Source organism: Caloenas nicobarica, chromosome 17 (genome assembly GCF_036013445.1).
Source record: "Caloenas nicobarica isolate bCalNic1 chromosome 17, bCalNic1.hap1, whole genome shotgun sequence".
Lineage (NCBI taxonomy): Eukaryota > Metazoa > Chordata > Aves > Columbiformes > Columbidae > Caloenas > Caloenas nicobarica.
The window spans coordinates 7,947,167-7,965,981 of NC_088261.1; the positions used below are offsets into that span (position 1 = coordinate 7,947,167).

Below are 18,815 nucleotides of genomic sequence, written 5' to 3' on the forward strand. Positions count from 1 at the left end.
TTAAAGGCTTGTCTTTTTAGATCCCCACAAAACAAGCCCAACACCAGAAGAAAGTCGATTTTAAGTCACAATAGTTCTAACTCCAGCATATAGGAAAACCTCGTCAAATTTTGCAAATTAAAGTTGGTTCTTGAAGCAGGACAATTCTGTAGCATGATACTGGTATAGCTTATACCTTGATAAGTGCTTCTAAAACTGACTAGGACTATTTAAAACTGCACAGTCTCCCTATGTGTGCTTGCTGCAAGAGCTTTCCCTGCCACCCGCACGCAGAACTGCCAGATGCGAGCTCTCCAGCCACTTCACAACCAGCAAAGTGGGACCCCAGGACCTGACCGTGGTTGGCGAGGGGCCGCAGAGGCCCGGCGCTGCTCGGGGAAACACTGACCTGCGCCAGGGCCAAGCTGAAGCCTGGGCGGGCGGCCTCGCGGGTGGCTCCCAGTCCTTCCACCAGCCGCTTCAGGGTGTACTTCAGCTCATCGTCCTGCAAGACAGACCCAGCTCCGGCGGTGACCTCTCTCCCCTGAACCCCGCGGGCCCGCCGGGCGCCCCCGCCCGAGCACCACGCAGCTCCAAGCGGAGGGAAGGGCCGAGCCCGCCCGCCGCCTGCCCGCACCCACGGCCCCTCCGCAGCCGCGGCCCCCGCCTCACCTTCCTGCCCTCCCGCAGGTGCCGCAGGAGGTTCTCGGTGGCCGCCAGCCGCACCTCCTGCTCCAGCTTGGCGATGTCCCAGAACAAGTCGAGGAAGGCGCGGCCCTGCCGCAGCACCCCGCGGGGATCGACCGCCACGCCGCCGCCCTGACCCTCCGGCTCCGCCATGCTCCGCTGCCGCACGTGGGGCCGCCGCCGTTCCTCCGCCCGCCCCGCCTCTTCCGGGGCAGCGGAGCCCGGGCGGGGACGGGCCTGCAGCCCCGCCGAGCCGCGGCGGCCCGGTTTTCTCAGCGGCCGCGCTCCTCTCAGGGCTGCGGCTTCTCCTCAGCCCCGCGCCCCCTCAGGGCCGCCCCTCAGCGCCACGTTCCCCTCGCCTCACAGCCCGGGTCCCCCGCAGGGCTCGTTCGTCGCTCCGCTGCCCCAAGGGCGTCCTTTTCTCCCCCGTTCCCCGGGTGGCAGCCTCGGGGGGCGGTTGGAAGCCTCTCCCCGCGGGGAAGCGGGGCTCGGTGGGGGAAGAGTTGGAGCCCTGCAGAGCGATCCGGCCGCGCAGGGGCAGAGGACACTGGACGTGTTGGCACAATTGATGGCGGTGTGAGAATCTGCATGTCTTGTGGCTTTATTACAAAACCTTAAATAACAGCCTAGGAAAAGGAAGCAAACCAGTTCATGTAAAGGGCACGCTTTTGAGGACGTCAGGACGCTTTCGGGTGCAGCCCATTATCTTCACAATAAAATGTAGCGCTGTTCTCCGGCTCCCATGCAAAAATCGTGCCCGTTTGCTGCCTGCCTTGCAGGCTCTGGCGGCAGTCACGGGAGCGCAGAGAACAAGTGTAACGCCCGGAGCACGAACCATCTCTGTGTTTGATCCCCTCAGCACCGGCAGCAATGCGATCTGGGGACACATGAGAGCTCAGCGGCTAACGCGCCGGGGCGGTTAGAGCACACTGCAGAGCCAAAGCCCTGGCCTCGTGTCACCAATAAACGTCCAGCCCTGACCCCCCAAGCGCGTACCGGGCGCTGCCCTGGGAGCCCCCGCCAAGGCGGCGCAGGCGGAGCCACGACCGGGCTGGGCCGCGGCGGCCGCTGCCCGCCCAGGCGACATGACTTCCCGACAGGCAGTGGCGCAGACAGCCCCGGCGGGGCGGAGAGCTGAAGACAGGCACCGCGAAGGGCAGCCCTGGCCCGGGCTCCCCCGTATATAAGCGGCGCGGGGTCCTGCGGGCGCGGTCCTGTCACGCTCGCACGGGGAGGAGGCTGAGGTGGCGATGGCGGATTTTGATCCTTACGACGATCGGGCCTACAGCAGCTTCGGCGGCGGCCGGGGGTGAGCGCGGCGCTGCGGGCGGCTCCAGGGCCCGGGCCGCTGGGGAGCGCCGAGGGCTCCCCCCGGAGCAGGGAAGGAAGGAGGGAGTGGCGCTCCGTGCCTCCCGCGGCCGGGCGAGGCGGGGGCGCGGCCGGGCAGGGCCTAGCCTGCCCCTTCCCCCGTGGAGATGGCGGGCGGGCACGGCAGGGGGGCGGGTGGGGAGGGAGGCGAGGGGGGCGCTGCCCCTAGGAGCTGTTGGAGCCCGTCTTGCCCCGCCGCCTTCCCTTCTCCGGCAGGCGGGGGTGAGCCTGGCGGGGCACGTTTTCCTCTGGCCCTGGCGGGCCCGCTTTGTGAGGCGGGGAGGAGGCTGCGGTGTCCCGGGAGGGGGTAGCCACCGTCCCCTCTCCACAGTGCCGCAAGGTTTAGGCCCTGCCGGCTTCTGAGCGCCGGGAAGGGGCGCGGGGAGGAGGGTGTCGCTGTGTTCCCGCCGGCCCGGAGACGAGTGGAGGGGGGGGGGGATTTAGGGAGGCGATTTAGGGAGGCGCTGGGCCAGAGCCAAGATAGGCCGTGAGGAGCTCCTGCAGGCACGGACCGGGAGATGGGAGGAAGGAGCTTCTCATGAAGGACTGGTGGAGGGGATGAGAGGCTTCTGTTGTGGCGGGACGAGCTCCGCACGGCAAGGTGCCCCCGGGAGCGGGCAGCGTTGTGATCCCTGCAGCGGGGAAGAGATGGGGGAGGGAGGGCTGGGAGCCACCGTCCTGCGTTATCCGAGTGTTGACTCCAAATCCCTGGTCCTTGGGAACAGGACTTGTCTCACCTCTGTTTCTTTGCTGGAAATTGCATATGGGGAGTAGCTACAAAAGCGATAACCAGCAATTATGAATTTTGTCTTAAGTTAGGAAAATGTAATTAGTAATTGACTTTTTTGAAGGTCGGTGCCATATAAGTTTCTGTGTGCACTGAAATAAATCAGTAGGCATAAAGCTATGAAATAAACTGAACAAATCTTAACGAATATGCTATTTTATAATCTAATATTCCAATATATGTTTCCTGATCAACGGTGTTCTTGTCCTTTCCTGTTCTTAGAGGAATAAATCAGTTCCATTTCAGACTGCTTAGACAGCAGGGAGGAGCTGCTGCTGAGGTTATAACAGGAGTAAGTTTTCTTGTCTCTGGAAACACACTGACAGCCAAGCTCTGTAACCTCATTTTTATGCATAGTTACTGTTTGTGTCTAAAGAAGAGAGGTCCCAGAGCAAACAGATGCTGTAGCCACTTATAATTCTGTTATTTCTGAAATTCTCTAACAAATAACCTTGACAGAAGCCTGAAGTGGCACTTGCCACTCATGATAAATTCAGGTGTTACTATACCGTCTGCCCCAGTCAATGTAGGCATGTTCTATGAAGTAATAAAATTAAAGTTAAAATGTTACTTTCATATTCAGATTTCTGTAATAGAGTACTTACCTTGCTGAGGCACGATGTGGATAGTTGTTTTGGTGAACTAAAGGTGTTCTGCTGATTAGTAGATGCCTCTGCAGATGAGAAAATATACTACTTCTGAATTAGCTGTAGTTTTAAGCCTTAGATACTGCTCTTAGAGTGCAACCTCTACTTGCATTTAATTTATCAGTATTACTAGTAAATTACTAACAGCTATTTCAGTATTTCAGACCTTAACAGGTCTCTGTACTTTGTATGAAGCCTTATGATCTATGTAGTGTAATGAAAACATGACTGTTCTTGAAGGTTCTATTTAAAGAATCCCATGTTAACTTAAAATGACTCTTACTCATTTTTAGGACTGTAAAAATATTGTCAGCTCAGTTGAGATAGAATACTTTTGTGGAAGTTGCATTTTGCATAACCTTTGGTTTGTATAGAGAGTGAGCATGGGATTTAAGCATGGCAGATAGAAAATAGTATTTCCCAACAAGTTCGAACATATGTAACATATCTGCCAGTTTCTCATACTCTTCAAAATTATGGTGGAAGAGCAACAGAATATGGCTATGGCGTGATGAGACGCAGGATTTGCTAGTGCGCTGGTAGCATGCTGATTAAGAGCTGAAGCATAATACTATGGTATGCAAAAGTCACTTAATTCCAGATGAAGAACATGCTGGTTACTTTAATAACAAAAGCTTACTATAAAAGCTTTGTAGTAAGTGTTTTGGAGCCCCCAAATTTGATTCAAAAATCAATGCTTAAGCATACTGAGGCGTCTGAACATCTGTATAGCTTCTCAAAGCTGAAGGAAACTGAGTATTTATCACTCCTGACTTGCTGGTAGTCTGTTTATTTAGGTGTGGCTTTAAGTGCTGGCTCTAATAATGCTGTGCACCTTACTGAAAGGTTAAGATTCATCTGCTGAGGTGCTGTACAATTAAGTGAAAATGGAGAGCTAGTCTTCATCCTTCCGACATTTTGGATCCTGTGTCTTTTATCAATTTGGTTTTAATAAATGTCTCCTAATTTCTAGGCTCGGGTAAGCTTTTTGCTGAAGACGTATAATGCTTACTGTAGAGATGTACTGGATTGCTTGAATAAATGGGGTATGTATTTAGAGTTGTGGGCTTGGAGACTCTTGACAAAGCTTGCATCCTGCTGAGCCTTATGCCGCCTCTGGTAAAGTACTAACGTTCAAATCCAGTTAGTCTCTGTGCTGTGCAAAAGTATAAATACTGAGCTATTGTTTTGGTCCTTAGCGAAAGGCTATTAAACTCAAATACTAGCTTTCAACATATTTTTTGTTTTGAACTTTTGACAGGTCTTGTTTTCTGGAGAGAATAACTGTCTAAAAGAGTAGCTTCAAAATGATAGTTTAGTTGTTCTTTCACCCCAATATGGCCTTACCGTGTCATTAATTCAGTCCACCAAAAAGTAAGTCTAATTATAGAGATATTTGCTAGGAGCAAGCTTTCCTCTTCAGCTTTCTGCTTTGGTTTTCTGAAAAAGAAATCAAATAGTTGTGTTTCAGATTCCCACACTAAGATGACATAATTATTACCTAATTGTGTCTGAGCAAAAGTTATGCTGAGTGGGAAATGCAGATACTCATTTAACACTTTGGTGTGACCCAGTTCCCTTAGTTCAGAAATGTTTTTAATTATAGTTGCCTTTTGTCCTGTTTTGTTACAAGTGAGAGCATCATCTTTCAATCTCATTGTTTGGTTGCCGAAGTCAGCCTTATTTTTGTATTGTTTCAGTATTGAAAAAAGATGTAAGGGAGTATAGAAACAGTTTCTTTTTGTGTTGCTATACCTGGATTCTGTAGGAAACTTAGTTTAGAACCTAGTTATTGACCATTCTCGTTCTTCAACTGGAGAGTAAAATACCAATTATATAGTTGAGTCTTTGATAACTGAGGCACAAATGGATCAAATTCAAAGAGAATACTTCATTTTTCTGACACAATATCAGTAGGAATTGCACAATAGGGCATGGATTTCCACACATGCATCCCGGGAAGTTCTGGTATAATGTGGTAGAAACAAGGTTTGTAGCACAAAAAACGCTTTTGGGGATTGCTAACTTGAGGGTCTTGGTTTCAGCAGCAGCTCCAGTTGATGTGAGGGGAGATTGCTGTTGAAAGCTGTAGTCACAGCCTTTGCTTTTGTTCTCCTTCCCATGTTGGCAGGAGAGCTCTCTGCAGTTGTCCAGATCACCTGGTTGATCTGGCTGAAAATTCAGCTCTAGGGCAAGTTTTTAGGTGAATCAGCTCCCTGAATGAGACAACTGGCAGTTCAAGGAACATGGTGCGAACGTGCAGAAGGAGGAAATGCCCTTTTAAACTCAGCCAAAGCAATTCTGATGTTCCTATAGAACATAAAAATTAAGATTACTTTTTTTTGTCTGTAAATTAAATGTATTTTAGTAGCGGTTTGTAAGGCCATAGATGAGAATTAAGGACAAAGGTATGGAACTCATTCTATATATTATGGAATTCTTTAGAAGAACACCTCAGCTTTCTTGGAGTTTCTCCTTAAAACTTAGTCTTGTGACTAAAGTTAATTCTGCTATACATAACGCAGCACCCAACTATAGCGGCTTTAGTTCTCCAGTATGTTTTTGACTCTCACTTGTTAATGAGACAAAGGCAGATGAGGAATATTGTGAAAAATGCTAAAATATGAACTTGGGTGGGCACTAATTAAAGATATGTAGGTTGTGATTCAAGTACATTTAACAGAAGGCTGATAGCATTGGTGACAAATGACTCCTGCCACTACTATGAAAAGGCACAAATGAGGAGTTTACCTAGGAAGAGTTAAGGAATCTTGTTCAAGATTTCTGCATTATCTGATTCATTAGTAATAATATTTTTTCTGGAATTAAAAAAAAAAAGGCAGACAAGTACATTGCTTGCCCAATGGATTTTCTGGCTGTGTGCAACCAGCTGGAATAGAAGGAAATAATAAGCTTATCTGACCTTCTGTATTTGAGGTAGGACTCTGCAGAAATCTATTGTCCATGTCACAGTAGCAAGTCCTGGGTTGGTACAGTTTGTGTTCCATTGGGCTTTTAAATGCACAGTGAGCCTCTAGGAAAGGGAGCAGGCATGAACAAAGCCCAGTAAAAGTGAGGCGTTGAAGAGAACATGTGGTAGGTTGGCATCTCAGGTGAAAGTCAAAGATCGTGTAGGTGAGGCACATGGTGGTGGAACCAGTGACAGTGGCATCCTGTAGTGTAGAAGTCCAGGAGCTCTAACTTAAAGTTTGTGCCCACAGTACAAATATTACTCTCTGTAAAGGAGATCAAAGCTACTTTTAGATTAGGCTCCACAGGAAATTAACACACAGATGAGTTACATTAATATAGTAAAGAATTCAGCTGGTACAGTCTAGTTCCTCAGCAGCTGATGCCAATAGCCCTTACTGAGACGGAGGGAAAAGACAGGAGAAGACAACCTGGTTTGCCTCAGTCTGTAATTCATGAGACACGAAGAAGTAAATATCCAAATAACACTGAAATTGGTTTATCTGCATTAGACCTTGCTCAGCCAAGTTTTTTTTTTAATTATGTTTTCAATTCAAAGCATTCCAGTCCAGATATCTGACAGTTATGGCAATAACTTCAGAGTTAGGAGATGTTTCTGTTAAGCTAAATGCTGCTCAAGTAATTTAGATGATTGTGGAGTGGGTAGTAATATGCTATTTAGTTAAAAGAATCGGATCCAGCTTAATTTCAGGATAAGGTGATGAGCCTGTGCCATGCAAGTATTTCTTCAGTTATTTCTTCAGTATTTCTTCAGTTCTTAAAGTCTAGTCTAGGATTAGTTTAAGAAGTTGTAGTTTTGAGTTGAGGACAGTAGAGATAACCTTATGTTGCTTTTCTTTATGAATTGTGGGATGAGGAGGAAGTTCATCACTTTGTTACTGAGTTCACATGTAGTGTATTTAAATACATTGTTCATTTGTTTTCCCACTGAAGTACTGCATCGTGTAATACCAGAGAGGAATCAGCAAATAGTGGAGGTGGTTGGTACAGGCAAAGGGATAGGAAAAACTAACCGAAGTTATAGAAAAATCTGTTTCCAAACAGTCAAACAGCACCTGAGCAGTGCCATATACTCTGTTACTGGCTGTGTTGGGAGTCAAGTTGCAGAGACACTGTGCTTTCTTTCAACAGGTCTCGTGGTGGTGGCCTCGGTCCCCGCAAGCAGCAGAAAGAGCTGCCAACAGAACCCCCTTTCACAGCGTATGTGGGAAACCTACCCTTCAACACCGTTCAAGGAGACATAGATGCCATCTTCAAGGATCTCAGTGTAAGGAGTGTGCGATTAGTCAGAGACAAGGAAACAGACAAATTTAAAGGTGAGTGTTCAGTGTTGTTTGAGTTGTAGGTGGCTAACTGGTAGGAGAAAATGAGATACTTCTAAAGTCACTTCAGTGGGGAATTGCGGTCTACTCTAAAGCACAGTTAGCTTGTTGAGCTGTGTTTGTTCTGTATGTTGACTTATGCAGGTTTCTCATTCACTAACAAGTCATCATCTCATTTGAATGAGATTCACTGTTACATCCATCTTCTGAACATACAGGCTAACCTCAGTGACGAGTCAATATTTGCCTCACCATAAAAGGCCCTTCTCAAACCTTGGTTGTCTTGTATGAATTGTAACAAAGCTGAAGTGTCTGTTCCACTTAAGATTTGTGACCTTAAGCGTTGAGTACTTACATAGTCTTTCTTTAGTTCAGAAGACTCCTGTTGCTTCAACTCTGTGGTTTTTGATGGGTTTTTTTTAGTAGACAGGGAGAAAAAGCAAGTAGATAAGCCATTCAGACAATTGTTTTAGAGGATGCAAGTCTGATTTCCATTGTAGTTGGCCAGTGGAAAGGGAATATATTTGTAATTTACTTCTGGTGGAGTGGGAGGGAAGTCTTAACTTGGGCAACAGGGTATCTCAGAAAAGGAATCAATTCACTAAATGATGTGATGACAAAATCAGACTGCTGGCCAAGCAGATACTTCAGCTTCTTGTTTAAAAATACTAATAACCAAATGTCAATATTTAGCTAAATAACTGTCTAAAGGCATAGATCAAATCTAACCTGTAGTGAGAAACCTATGGTAAAGGAAATTAATCAGGCTCTTGGAATTTGCATAGTGCCCATACAGAGCTCTATTTCAGGCTTTGTCCCCATCTTGGTAGGCACAGGTAAATGCATTCATCGTTAATGATGTTTGGTTTCAGAGCTGTGTACATCTTACACTTACCATATCGTAGCTCATGTTTGAAAGAGAGGGGAGGCTATTAGCAGATATGCAGGAAGAGTAGCTTCTTACAAAGGCCTTTTAAAGTGCTGATATTAACTTGTGAGGTTCTTCTTACAGGATTTTGTTACGTAGAGTTTGATGAGGTGGAGTCGCTCAAGGAAGCTCTTACATATGATGGTGCAGTAAGTATACCTGCAATTAATTTGTGAAATAAAAAGATAAGCACAAGTCTCAAAGTCCTTGGCAGCCCATATGGTAAATTCTCAAGAGATTCTCCTCTTTAACAGCTTTTGGGTGATCGATCACTCCGAGTGGACATAGCAGAAGGCAGAAAACAGGATAAAGGTGGCTTTGGCTTCAGAAAAGGTGGCGGGCCTGATGACAGAGGTGACTTTCATTTTTCTGAATAGCTTCTTAAATATAATGGTTGTAGTTGTGACTTCTGGTGCTAACTAATGCTAAGACAAGGCATGCAAGTAAACATGAAGATTATGTAGGAAGGATGTGTTTTATATGTGTGTACACATTTCTAACGTAGCTGCTGCCGCTCCTGAAATGTCCGGAATAGATGTGCTTTGTGTCCAAAAGCTGAATGTGTTGTCACTCCTAGCCCAGGAAGTGAGACCAATACCCCTAGTAACGTATAGCATTTTGCAGAGGACAATCATAACCCCAACAGTCTGATCTGCTACTATTTTATTAGAACGTAAGGAAAGTAAGTAAGCCAAGTAAGCACAAGTATACAAATACTTATCGTGCATTATATTCTATTCCAGTGTAAAAAAAAAAAAAAAAAAGGCTTTGCTTTAATTGAAGCTTAATTGAACTAGACTCACTAAAGTTTCCATTGAACGTGTATTAAGAGCAACTTTTTTGGCCACTTGTTCTTGGTTAACTTAAACTGATCTTTTGTTCCTATGTGACGGAACTTGGTAATACTGAAACAAAAGGATTTTCCAGCAGCATGACTTTTGGATATTGAAGGACTGAAACTTTGGTTTGGTATCCCCATGATCAGTCTTGCCCATAGCTTCAGACTTGAACGCAATTGTGGCTTTTTTCCTAGGAATGGGAGGAGGTCCCCGAGAATCCAGAGGAGGTGGATGGGATTCCAGAGATGACTTCAATTCTGGTATCAGTATTAACACTTATACAGATAGGTAGCCTAAAAGGCACAGAAATGTTCTCATTTTCATGTCAGCTACATTTTTTTCCCATTACTGTTTTGATTGAATCTACTGTTTGTCAACTTTGGACATCCTACAGCTGCAGTGGGATTCTTCAGGGGGAATCTTCCATTGCCTTATAATAGAGGAAAGAGTCTTGCTTGTATATTTTATGAAATAATCCTAAATGACAGAATACTTGTTCAAATGTAGACTAGCATGTCTAGGTTTTAAGCATTTCTGAAACATGAGGCCAAGCACATTTCTGAATAGTAGCAGAAACAGACGCATCATGTGGAAAAGCTGATCTTGTATTCTTTCAGAGCAGAGGCTTTCACCTTCTTAAGGAGATATGACATAATTTGTGTATCTGTGAAGCAACTGACATCTCCAAAGAGGTATCAGTGTTCCAAAGCAATTGTAAATGCAAAATGTTCCTAAACTTTAGACCTGTTACAGTAATGCAAGTTGCAGCAAATGGCTGAGCTTGCTGAGTGGAAGGTACTGATGGAGCCACTGGGTTTGCTCTTGACTTCCAGTCAGTTTCTAAACTATTAGAATCCAGGGTGACATTAACACAATTTCTTTCGTCCTCTGAAGTCATGGGTTTGGTCCATTTTCTGATGGGGAGATGTTGGCAAATGCAACTTTGCGATGTCTGGTCTCTGCGTGAGTGGAACGGACAACATAAACGGAATAGTAACAAAGTGTGTCCTTGACACTAGCATGAGACTGAAGCATGGTGCTGGAGAGAGAGAGCTTGCTACAGCGCTGCGCTTGACCTGCCTTTGTAGCTAAGCATTCTGGTGTCGTAGCTTTATACCTTTTTTTCCGGCAGCTGCTTGAAATGCAGATGCATCTCAGCTTGTTAGATGCTGGGTGAGCGATTTGTGAGCCAAAAGCTTCGCATTTAAGTCTTAGTTGCTACAGAAGCTTTTCTTCTCAGGTTGCACAGCCTTGCTTTGGATCAAGTCTTTAAAGATGGTTGTTTGGCACTGAAGTAAGGGACAGTTCTGCAACTCTGCAGAATACTGAAGTGGAAAGGAAGATCTCAGATGGGACCAAAACAACTTTCTCTTCCAGGCAGCTTTTGAAAAACTGAGTATATTCCCGTTAGATGTGCTGCTGGCCTAAAGCATCCTCCTCCCATTGATGCAGATGAGGGCTTGGAGGGATACCTGAGGATAGTCCTTAGTACAGAATGGAGCTCTGGCCAGTGACAGACAGTTCTTGCCTCTTTTGATACATAAACTGAAGAAGTGCAGTCAGTTTCATGTTTAAAGTCTGAATTGTGTTTTTACAGCTCTTTAATTAGTCTAGTAAATGCCTGGTCAGTTTATAGTACAACTAAAAAGCCTTGGGGTTTTGCTCTGTTTTTCAAATGCTTTGTTTTGTAAGGACTATGTATTTCATTACTCCCTAGTTATTTTCCCATTTGCTCCGCTCCTGCAGATTTCTTGCTAAGGCGGTAGCCAGTGTCATCTTGTGACTACAGAAGTACTCTGAGTACTTGTTTCTGAATTCAGCTAATGGTGTTAACAATCTGAAGTTGCAGCTGAAGCTCATATTTTAAGCTCACTTGATGACCCACTCTCCAACACTCAATAAGCCTCTAGGTGGATAAAGCAGTTTCTGAATGTGGCATACTGTACTTGGTTTGAAATGGAATCTGTGTGACTCTTCTAGAATGCTTCACAGATCTCTAACACAATGTGTCTACAGACAAAGGCTCTCAGTGTATCATCTTGGACTGACAGCAGTGACTTGCAAGGTTTTTCCAGTCATCCAGATAAAAATCTAGATTAAAAGTATTGGAAAATGTGCCATTTAAATGTACTGTCTTCCGTCTTCAGGATTCAAAGATGATGACTTCTTGGGAGGCCGGGGTAGAGGAACCCGCCCTGGAGACCGGCGACCACCAGGTGCCTCAATGGGAAGCGGTGGCACTGGTCGCTTCAGAGATGGGCCTCCCCTTCGTGGATCTTCCATGGACTTCAGAGAGCCAACAGAAGGTAAACTCTTTATATCTTCTGTAATTCGGTTTTCCTTTGTGAAGGAGCCTCCTGCTTACTTTGTCAGGTTAAAACTGCTACCCTTGACAGACAGATCTTAAAACCGTAATGTTTTTTCTTTCAGAGGAAAGAGCACAGCGACCCCGACTTCAGCTCAAACCTCGAACAGTTGATACCCCCCTCAATCAAGTAGCCAACCCAAACTCTGCTATCTTTGGTGGAGCCAAGCCCCGAGAGGAAGTAGTAAAAGAGCACGACTGAGTTTGGGGTTGAGAGGGAATGGGGAGGCGGGAGAAAAAGCAAGACAGTACAGAGTGACTAGCTCTGCTGGAATGTCAACCCTGCAGTTTACCATTCCTGCCATCTGGCATTTGTCCTCTTTGAAACCGAAAACACAGAGCTTGTGAATGCATGTCAGCTGTTAACAAGTGGTTTTTAGTACGTTCTTGGCTTTGCTGTATCTAGTGCCTGCTTTGTGCTGAGTTTCCCTCTTCTGTTTCCTTCCAAGCAGCACACTTGCCAGTAGATAAGGCAGTGTGGCTGCTTCACGAGTGTGGAGGTCTCTGGACAAAGGTGCTGCTTCAACTTCTTCCTTTCTGAGTTTGTTTTACTTTAGAAGCACAGGTTAGACTTAGTTATTGCCCTGCATTGTTTCCTTTTACTTCCTCAGTGCTCCTCTTCCGACCTGCATGTCTTGTTCTGTATTGCTGTAGCTCTGAAGAGGAAAACTGGAGAGCCCAGATGAGTTCAAGAGAGAAATTCACAGTTCTGACCAAGTAGTGAAATACCATTTGTGACAATTGGTGATAGGATTACTGTATACAGCAGAGCCCTTTGTAAAACTGAAAGGGATAACTGCCCTTTCACACAGGTTATGAGGAAGTATCAATTTAATAGATGCAAGGAGCTTGGTGAATAGGTGGTGGCATCAGCATGGATAAAGTGTCTGCCATCAGATTCTTGCTGGTGGCCGTCTATTGACTTCCAAATGGTATGATAGTACACCTCTGAGCTCAAGGTTAGTGCTGCAAGAATGTGCCCATTTGAGCACAACCGCTCACTGGCTCCTCCTGCTTACATTTTTTTGGGTTTTACATGTTTGGTAAATTTTTAAACAAAGTTTCTACAAATAAAATTGACTTCTTTATTTTTGCTTAAGGAGTGTATACTTTACCATGCAGTATGTAATTGCCATTATCCCCTCTGTTTCTTTGCCCAGTGGTATAGAGTTTTAAGACCTCTGCTTTCAGAATTCCTTGAAAATGGGCAGATTAGAAATTGTTCTGCTATAGATTCTCTTTGTGTAGAAGTTTAGTTAAAAAGCATATCTAATTGCTTCATCTCTCTTCACTTGAAATGTTTCTTGCTGGTGTTGGGAGTCTTGTGTGGGAGGAAGGAGGGGACGCTGGAGCAAAAGGAGAGAGATCATTCATGTTTAAACCCCAAACCTGGATCTGTAACACTGAAGTGTGGATATGTCCAATGCATGAGAAAGTGTTGGGCCCCTAATGCTTGTGCTGCCGGCTCTCAGTGAAACCAGCTAGCACACCTGCGTGTTGCACGAGGAGTTTGGAAGCGTGGCTGCTCCACTGCCAGCATCTCTGCTGGGAGTGGATTTCTTCCCTAAAATTACCATTGTAATGTCAGAGTCCCAGCAATTTACAGAACTGCTCTTTTCTTCCTTCTGCCTGTCACTTAATCTGCTTCTGAGATAAGAACCATTTGTCTAACACTAATACTTAATTTAAGAGACATGCATTTGTGTGGTTGTATTCCAAACCAATAATTGACCTATTTACATCTTCAATGTGGAAAAGATTTTAAGAACAAATTCCCTTATAAAAACTCACCTCTAGTCAGGACAGTTGACTTTTAAATGTAAAAACAAAAAAAAAAAAAAAAGGAAAAGAAAAGAATTCCAAACACTTAACACATTCTGCTTCATAACAAAATGAATTTATGGATATGGTATTTTGTGAATGATCTTTTAAATAAAAGAAAACATTAAGTAATATTTAACATTGGTCTTTCTTTGAGTCCGCTATAGCATGTTTCACTGCCCACCCCTCAGTTTTCAAACATTGTGTTAATTTGCAGATCAGCTTCCATACATTTTATGGGGAGGCAGTACCAGACTCATTCTCACACAAGTAAGTGGGGGGAGGAAAAGATAAAGGGGAGGAATTGAATCTAAACAACTGTTGGAACGTGCAGGAGATGGTTAAGTAAAAACTGTGTGCAAGTGGAAGTGAGCCCAGGTTCTTTGTCCTGCAGTTGTGTGGCCCAGGCTGCCAGGCAGAACTTGGAGCAGGTCATGGAGTTTTGGGTGTGATTTCCCACAGGTTCTGCTGTCTGGAATTCCCTGTCTGGTACAGGGCAAACTGTGCGTCCTTCCCCTGTGAGCGGTGATCGGTTTGATGTGGAGTCTTTGTGGTGAGACACAGTTTAATATATCAGCTTGCTGCTGTCTTGCCCAGTTTCTCCCAACTTTTTCAGCTGACCGGTTTCCCTCTAGACATAATGATGCTGTGGCCCTGTCTCTTTGCAGTATGTGTGTGCTGCAGGGTACGGGAAAAGAGGGAGAGTTGTGTTTTTATTGAGGAAATGAGCTCTGACCTTCTGGCTGGTTGTACTGCTTCCCGTGGCATGAAAGGATGGGAAGTGTTCCTGCCTCCTGGTTGCTCAGTCTGCTCTCTTCAGACCTGCCCGTGCCACAGTTTGAGCAGAGAACACAAATCCTGCTCTGGAGCTGCTGACACGGTGTGTGTGCCAGCACCTGATTCCTACAGGAACAATAAACTGAGTTGTACGTGTAGGAGTAGGGATTGCTGGGTGCCAGTGGTGTCCTCCAGCTTGCTCCTAACTGGCCTTCCAAATCTGATGGTGGGAGCAATAATTTCCTCACTCTGCATGGAGGAAAGTAACACTGATTTCTGGCAAAGGTAGAGAGATGGCAAGTGGCTCATAACTAAGAAGTTTTTTATCTACCTGCTAATCTTTGTTTGATCAAGGGTTTCCCACTAGTGAATGCAGCCTAATCCCATATCATTTCATTTATTTATTTATTTTAGTAGTTCTTCGTATGCAAACGTTAATCCATTGCCTGCTTTCTTTGAGCATTCTGCATTATGCTTCCCATATGGCTCAGGGTCAGACTCCTCCAGTCCCTTTTTCTTTTCCCCCTTCAAAAATTTAATTTGTTATCATTTTTCTATATGCAAGCATATCAGACTAGCTGTGTCAACAGTTGACAAAACTATATTTAATACATGGATGTGGCATTTAAATTTTGTAGGAGGAAGCAAGATTATTTTTCCCCATCCCATCAGCACAAAGCAGTTAAGGTTTAATCTGCAATGCTCAGTTTTACTTGCAGCTTAAAGCTAAACCTGGCATGGCAAAGCCTAGACCGAGGAGGTTACCAGCAGTGATAACAAATGGATAATTCACTTTGTGGCTGTTCATATTCTCACTGAGTTATTTCTAGTAGCTGTGCAGAGCTTTCTTCAAGCTTGAACTTAAAAAACCAAAAATGAACAAAGCTGAAGTCAGGAATGCAGCAGCCAGGTTTTGGAATGGAAACTGAATTAAGCACAGCTTTGCTGTCAGAGGAAGGGCCTTGTGTTTCCCTGGTGTGGTGTCTGAAAGAGCTGTGGGGTGATGCAGGAATAAGCAGCACATGCCTAATGTGCTGCAAAACTCACCCACCAAAACCTAAATCCTGCTGAGCTCCCAAGCCCAGGAGCAGTCTCGGGACAGCTAATCCCAGTCTAACAGCAGCATCCCAGTGCTGGCATTGGTGTGTTGCCAACTCACTGGACCATGCGAGTCAGTAGCAGCATCCACAGGGCTCTTTGTGCTTGTGGTCACGAATGCTCTGATGGCTGAGGGAAGAGGTGGAGGAGTGTTCACATATTCAAATGACTGGCTGGTGATGTTAAATCCATGCCCTTGAGGTTGGCTTACCTGCCTTTCTGAAGTAGCAACAGCATGTTAACCTACTACTGAGATGTGCTGGTACTAAGAGTCTCCAATGTTGACCATATGTTTCTGAAGTTCTGCTGGTTGTGATAGTGATTGTGGCCAAGACTTGCTGTCCCTGGGCAGTTTTGGATGATGCTGATATTTTTCAGCTTGTCTTACGAATTCTGTTACCATTTCAATCCTGACTTTAGCACATAGAAGAAGCATTTGTTCCCTGTAGTACTAGCTGCTGACTTATCTTCAGAAAAGATGATAATATTTTAGAGCAAATCCTGTGACAATGCAACCCTTTTTGTAGAAAAGATTTAATAAGTAAGCCAGCAAATTTGGAAATGCATGTGCGACCCCTTCAGCAGGGCCCTTGCATGTAGCAGCTCGCAGAGCCGCCCGTCCCACTGGCTGCTTTGAGCAAAGCTGTTTGGAGCAACTGTTTTCCAGGAATTATTCCCCTGTTCACACCGAGTGTGTTTTGGGCAAAGGCTGCGTGTTTGAAGCCAGGCACAGATCACTGGTTTTCTACCGCGACCTCGTTCCTTCGCAGTGTGTGGAAGTACCTCTCGAGATTATTCACGCTGGCTTACAGCAAGAACACGGGCAATAAGCTGTTAACCGCGAGCATCTTTACATTTCTGTTACATTTATGTTTTACATTTTGATGGTTCCTGTGTTTCGCTACCAGACGAGAGCAAAGGCTCTGAAGGAACGGGGCTGTTCGCGTGTAGCCCGGCATATTCTAGCGCAGAATCGGTTCCCTTTGGAGTTCTCAGGGGCACTTCTCTGGCCTGGATTCTTGGGTTGCAATTTTGTAGGTGATGCTTGTCTTAAATTTTTAGAAAGGGGAGTTTCTGTAGCTGAAGAGGAATTTGATTTCTAGCTGAGACTGGAATTTTCCAATCTGGTAGCTGAATCCCTCCTCTCAAATGCCACTTATCCACTGCAGGATTTCAAGGAATTGGATACGTTTGAAGTGGCAGAGAGCAGTCTTTTATTGGATGCATACATTTTATTTATATAGTGTGCAATTTACTCTGTTATTTGTGATACCACTCACTATATCTGTTAAATGCAACCTATTAGAAGTGTTTAAAATGGTGTAATCATTTTTCTGAAATGATTTAACCCTTCAGTGCCAGACACTTGCCTCTCCAGCCTGATGCCCGTTGGTAATAGCAATATCCTGATGACATTGTACGTTCTGGACTAACCGGAGGAACATACTCCCAAAGCCATAGGTGTTCGGCTTGCACCCATCCTGCGCGTTAGGGGTTATGCGGGAGCTTGGGTGGCTCCTCCTCAAGTCTGGCTCACTTAAACCTAAAGCTTAGATGGGCACAAGAAATGGGAGATGGAGTTCTGTTTGCACATGTGTCATGGTGTGTGAGGTGTCGCCATTATTAGGTCTAAGATCACGTTCCTCATCTTACTGTAACTGTTTGGGTGACTAAAGCATTTTATGGTTTCCTTTTCCATAGCTGCAGCAATGCTGTTACGTCACGTTGCCTGCTCGACAGCAGGTTAATTTGAACATCAGCTCCCCTCATGTCTGTCCCCTTTACAGCAAAGTGCGTCCAAGGGCTTTAAGGACCTTCAGCGCTGGTACAGGAACAACCTGCTCACCTGTAAGCTCAGAATTTCTTGTGAAAAGCTCTAGAGCGTCCCAGGGTTGATGTTTGGGGTATGTCATTGTGGGGAACGCTGCCACCACCTTTCTGCACAGTAGGTTTGGGCCAGGTTAGTGTTCCCCATGGTAGGGATTCGCTTCCTACTGTGAGATTTTGTCCATGTCACCATGCTCCCAAGATCTGCCTCGTTCTTTTAAATAAACCAAAAAATCACTAAGTACCTCTATAAACCCCTGCAAAATCTGTACTGTAATGAATCTGTATAATTTGTATTGCTGTATACAAATCAAATAAAAGCATTTAAACCTTCAAGGCTTTTGTGTTCACATTTAAGAATGATGGTGTCTACAAGGATGAACTAAGCAGGGTAAGAACGGGAAGAACCTTTACAGCACCAGAGGGACATATGGGATAAATTTCGCAAACCTGACTTGGCCAAATTTTTGTGAAGCACCCAAAAATCCTCGCTGTGAGCTGTGTTTCCACTGGGTGGTAGCAGCATGTATCTTCAGCTGGAACGGAGCCGCTTTTGGTTTCGGGTGAGCAGATGGGGTTTGCAGCAGGGCATGCAGCCGGGGCCAGGCGAGAGGCAGCACTTCCCCTTCAGCTGGGGAGACGCTCACGCGACTACAGCCAAGAGGAAAAGCCATTTCTTGGGCCATACAGAAACGTTCGTGGGCTACTTTAACAAATGAGAAAATTTCCTCCAAGACTTGACTTCCATTAAAATTGCCGTGAGAATCTGGCCAAACAAATAATTAGTGGTTGGGATGAGATGTGTGGTTATTCTGGTCCCAGAGTGAGGAGGATTTGAATGCTGGTCTCCTGCAAAGTAGGTAACGCTTGATCACAAAGCTTATGAGCTCTGGGGGAAAGAGCCAGTCGAGGCTCAGAAACGTTTCCTCAATGTTTGCAGCTTTGCATGTGTTTCTGTGTGGAAAGGTCAGGTTTGGATGATGCGTTGATTTCTAATCGTTGTTTCACTGAGAATTTCTGATCAGCATTAGTCACAATACCTGGTTCAAGCAAAACCAGCTGGTCCTTGGGCAGACCCCACCTTTATCTGGAAGGATGTAAACTGGCCCCCTGGGCATTCAGCCTCCCAACCCCAACAGGTAAGCTGGGCGGGGGTGGAGGATGGACTCTCCTGATCTCTCTGGGCCAAAAGAGAATTCTCTACAACTGGTTAGTTTTGTAGTAAAAGGAGAAAAAGAGGGTTTGGTTAGCTGGTCAGACTGGCTGAAGGAGTAGTTGCCTATATGTTTGCTATGGGGGGAAAACAAAGCGAAGCTAAAGTGAGTAAGCTTTGAAAAGGTGACGTTGTCATGTGGCATTTTATGTGGCAGTAGATAAGA

At 45.3% G+C, this 18,815-nt stretch overlaps 2 protein-coding genes across 3 annotated transcripts in view; one reads left to right on the plus strand and one right to left on the minus strand.

The window, feature by feature from the left end:
- MYBBP1A (MYB binding protein 1a) overlaps nt 1-842 on the minus strand; it is a 54,771-nt gene extending 53,929 nt beyond the window's left edge. The window contains exons 1-2 of the mRNA XM_065646999.1: nt 652-842; nt 389-484 (exon numbers count right to left, since the gene is read on the minus strand). Of these exons, the coding sequence (XP_065503071.1) occupies nt 389-484; nt 652-819 (264 nt within the window). The 5' untranslated portion in view covers nt 820-842. The remainder of the gene's footprint in view (nt 1-388; nt 485-651) is intronic.
- A 1,024-nt stretch (nt 843-1,866) lies between these two features.
- EIF4H (eukaryotic translation initiation factor 4H) lies at nt 1,867-17,772 on the plus strand. Of its 2 annotated transcripts, XM_065647040.1 has the most exons (7): nt 1,867-1,975; nt 7,591-7,775; nt 8,794-8,858; nt 8,964-9,063; nt 9,743-9,808; nt 11,696-11,854; nt 11,979-17,772. In XM_065647040.1, the coding sequence occupies exons 1-7, from the start codon at nt 1,917-1,919 to the stop codon at nt 12,113-12,115; spliced, it is 771 nt and encodes a 256-aa protein (XP_065503112.1). In that variant the 5' UTR covers nt 1,867-1,916; the 3' UTR covers nt 12,116-17,772. The 2 variants fall into 2 exon arrangements, with proteins under 2 accessions (XP_065503112.1, XP_065503113.1); XM_065647041.1 differs by lacking the exon at nt 9,743-9,808.
- The last annotated feature ends 1,043 nt before the right edge of the window (nt 17,773-18,815 follow it).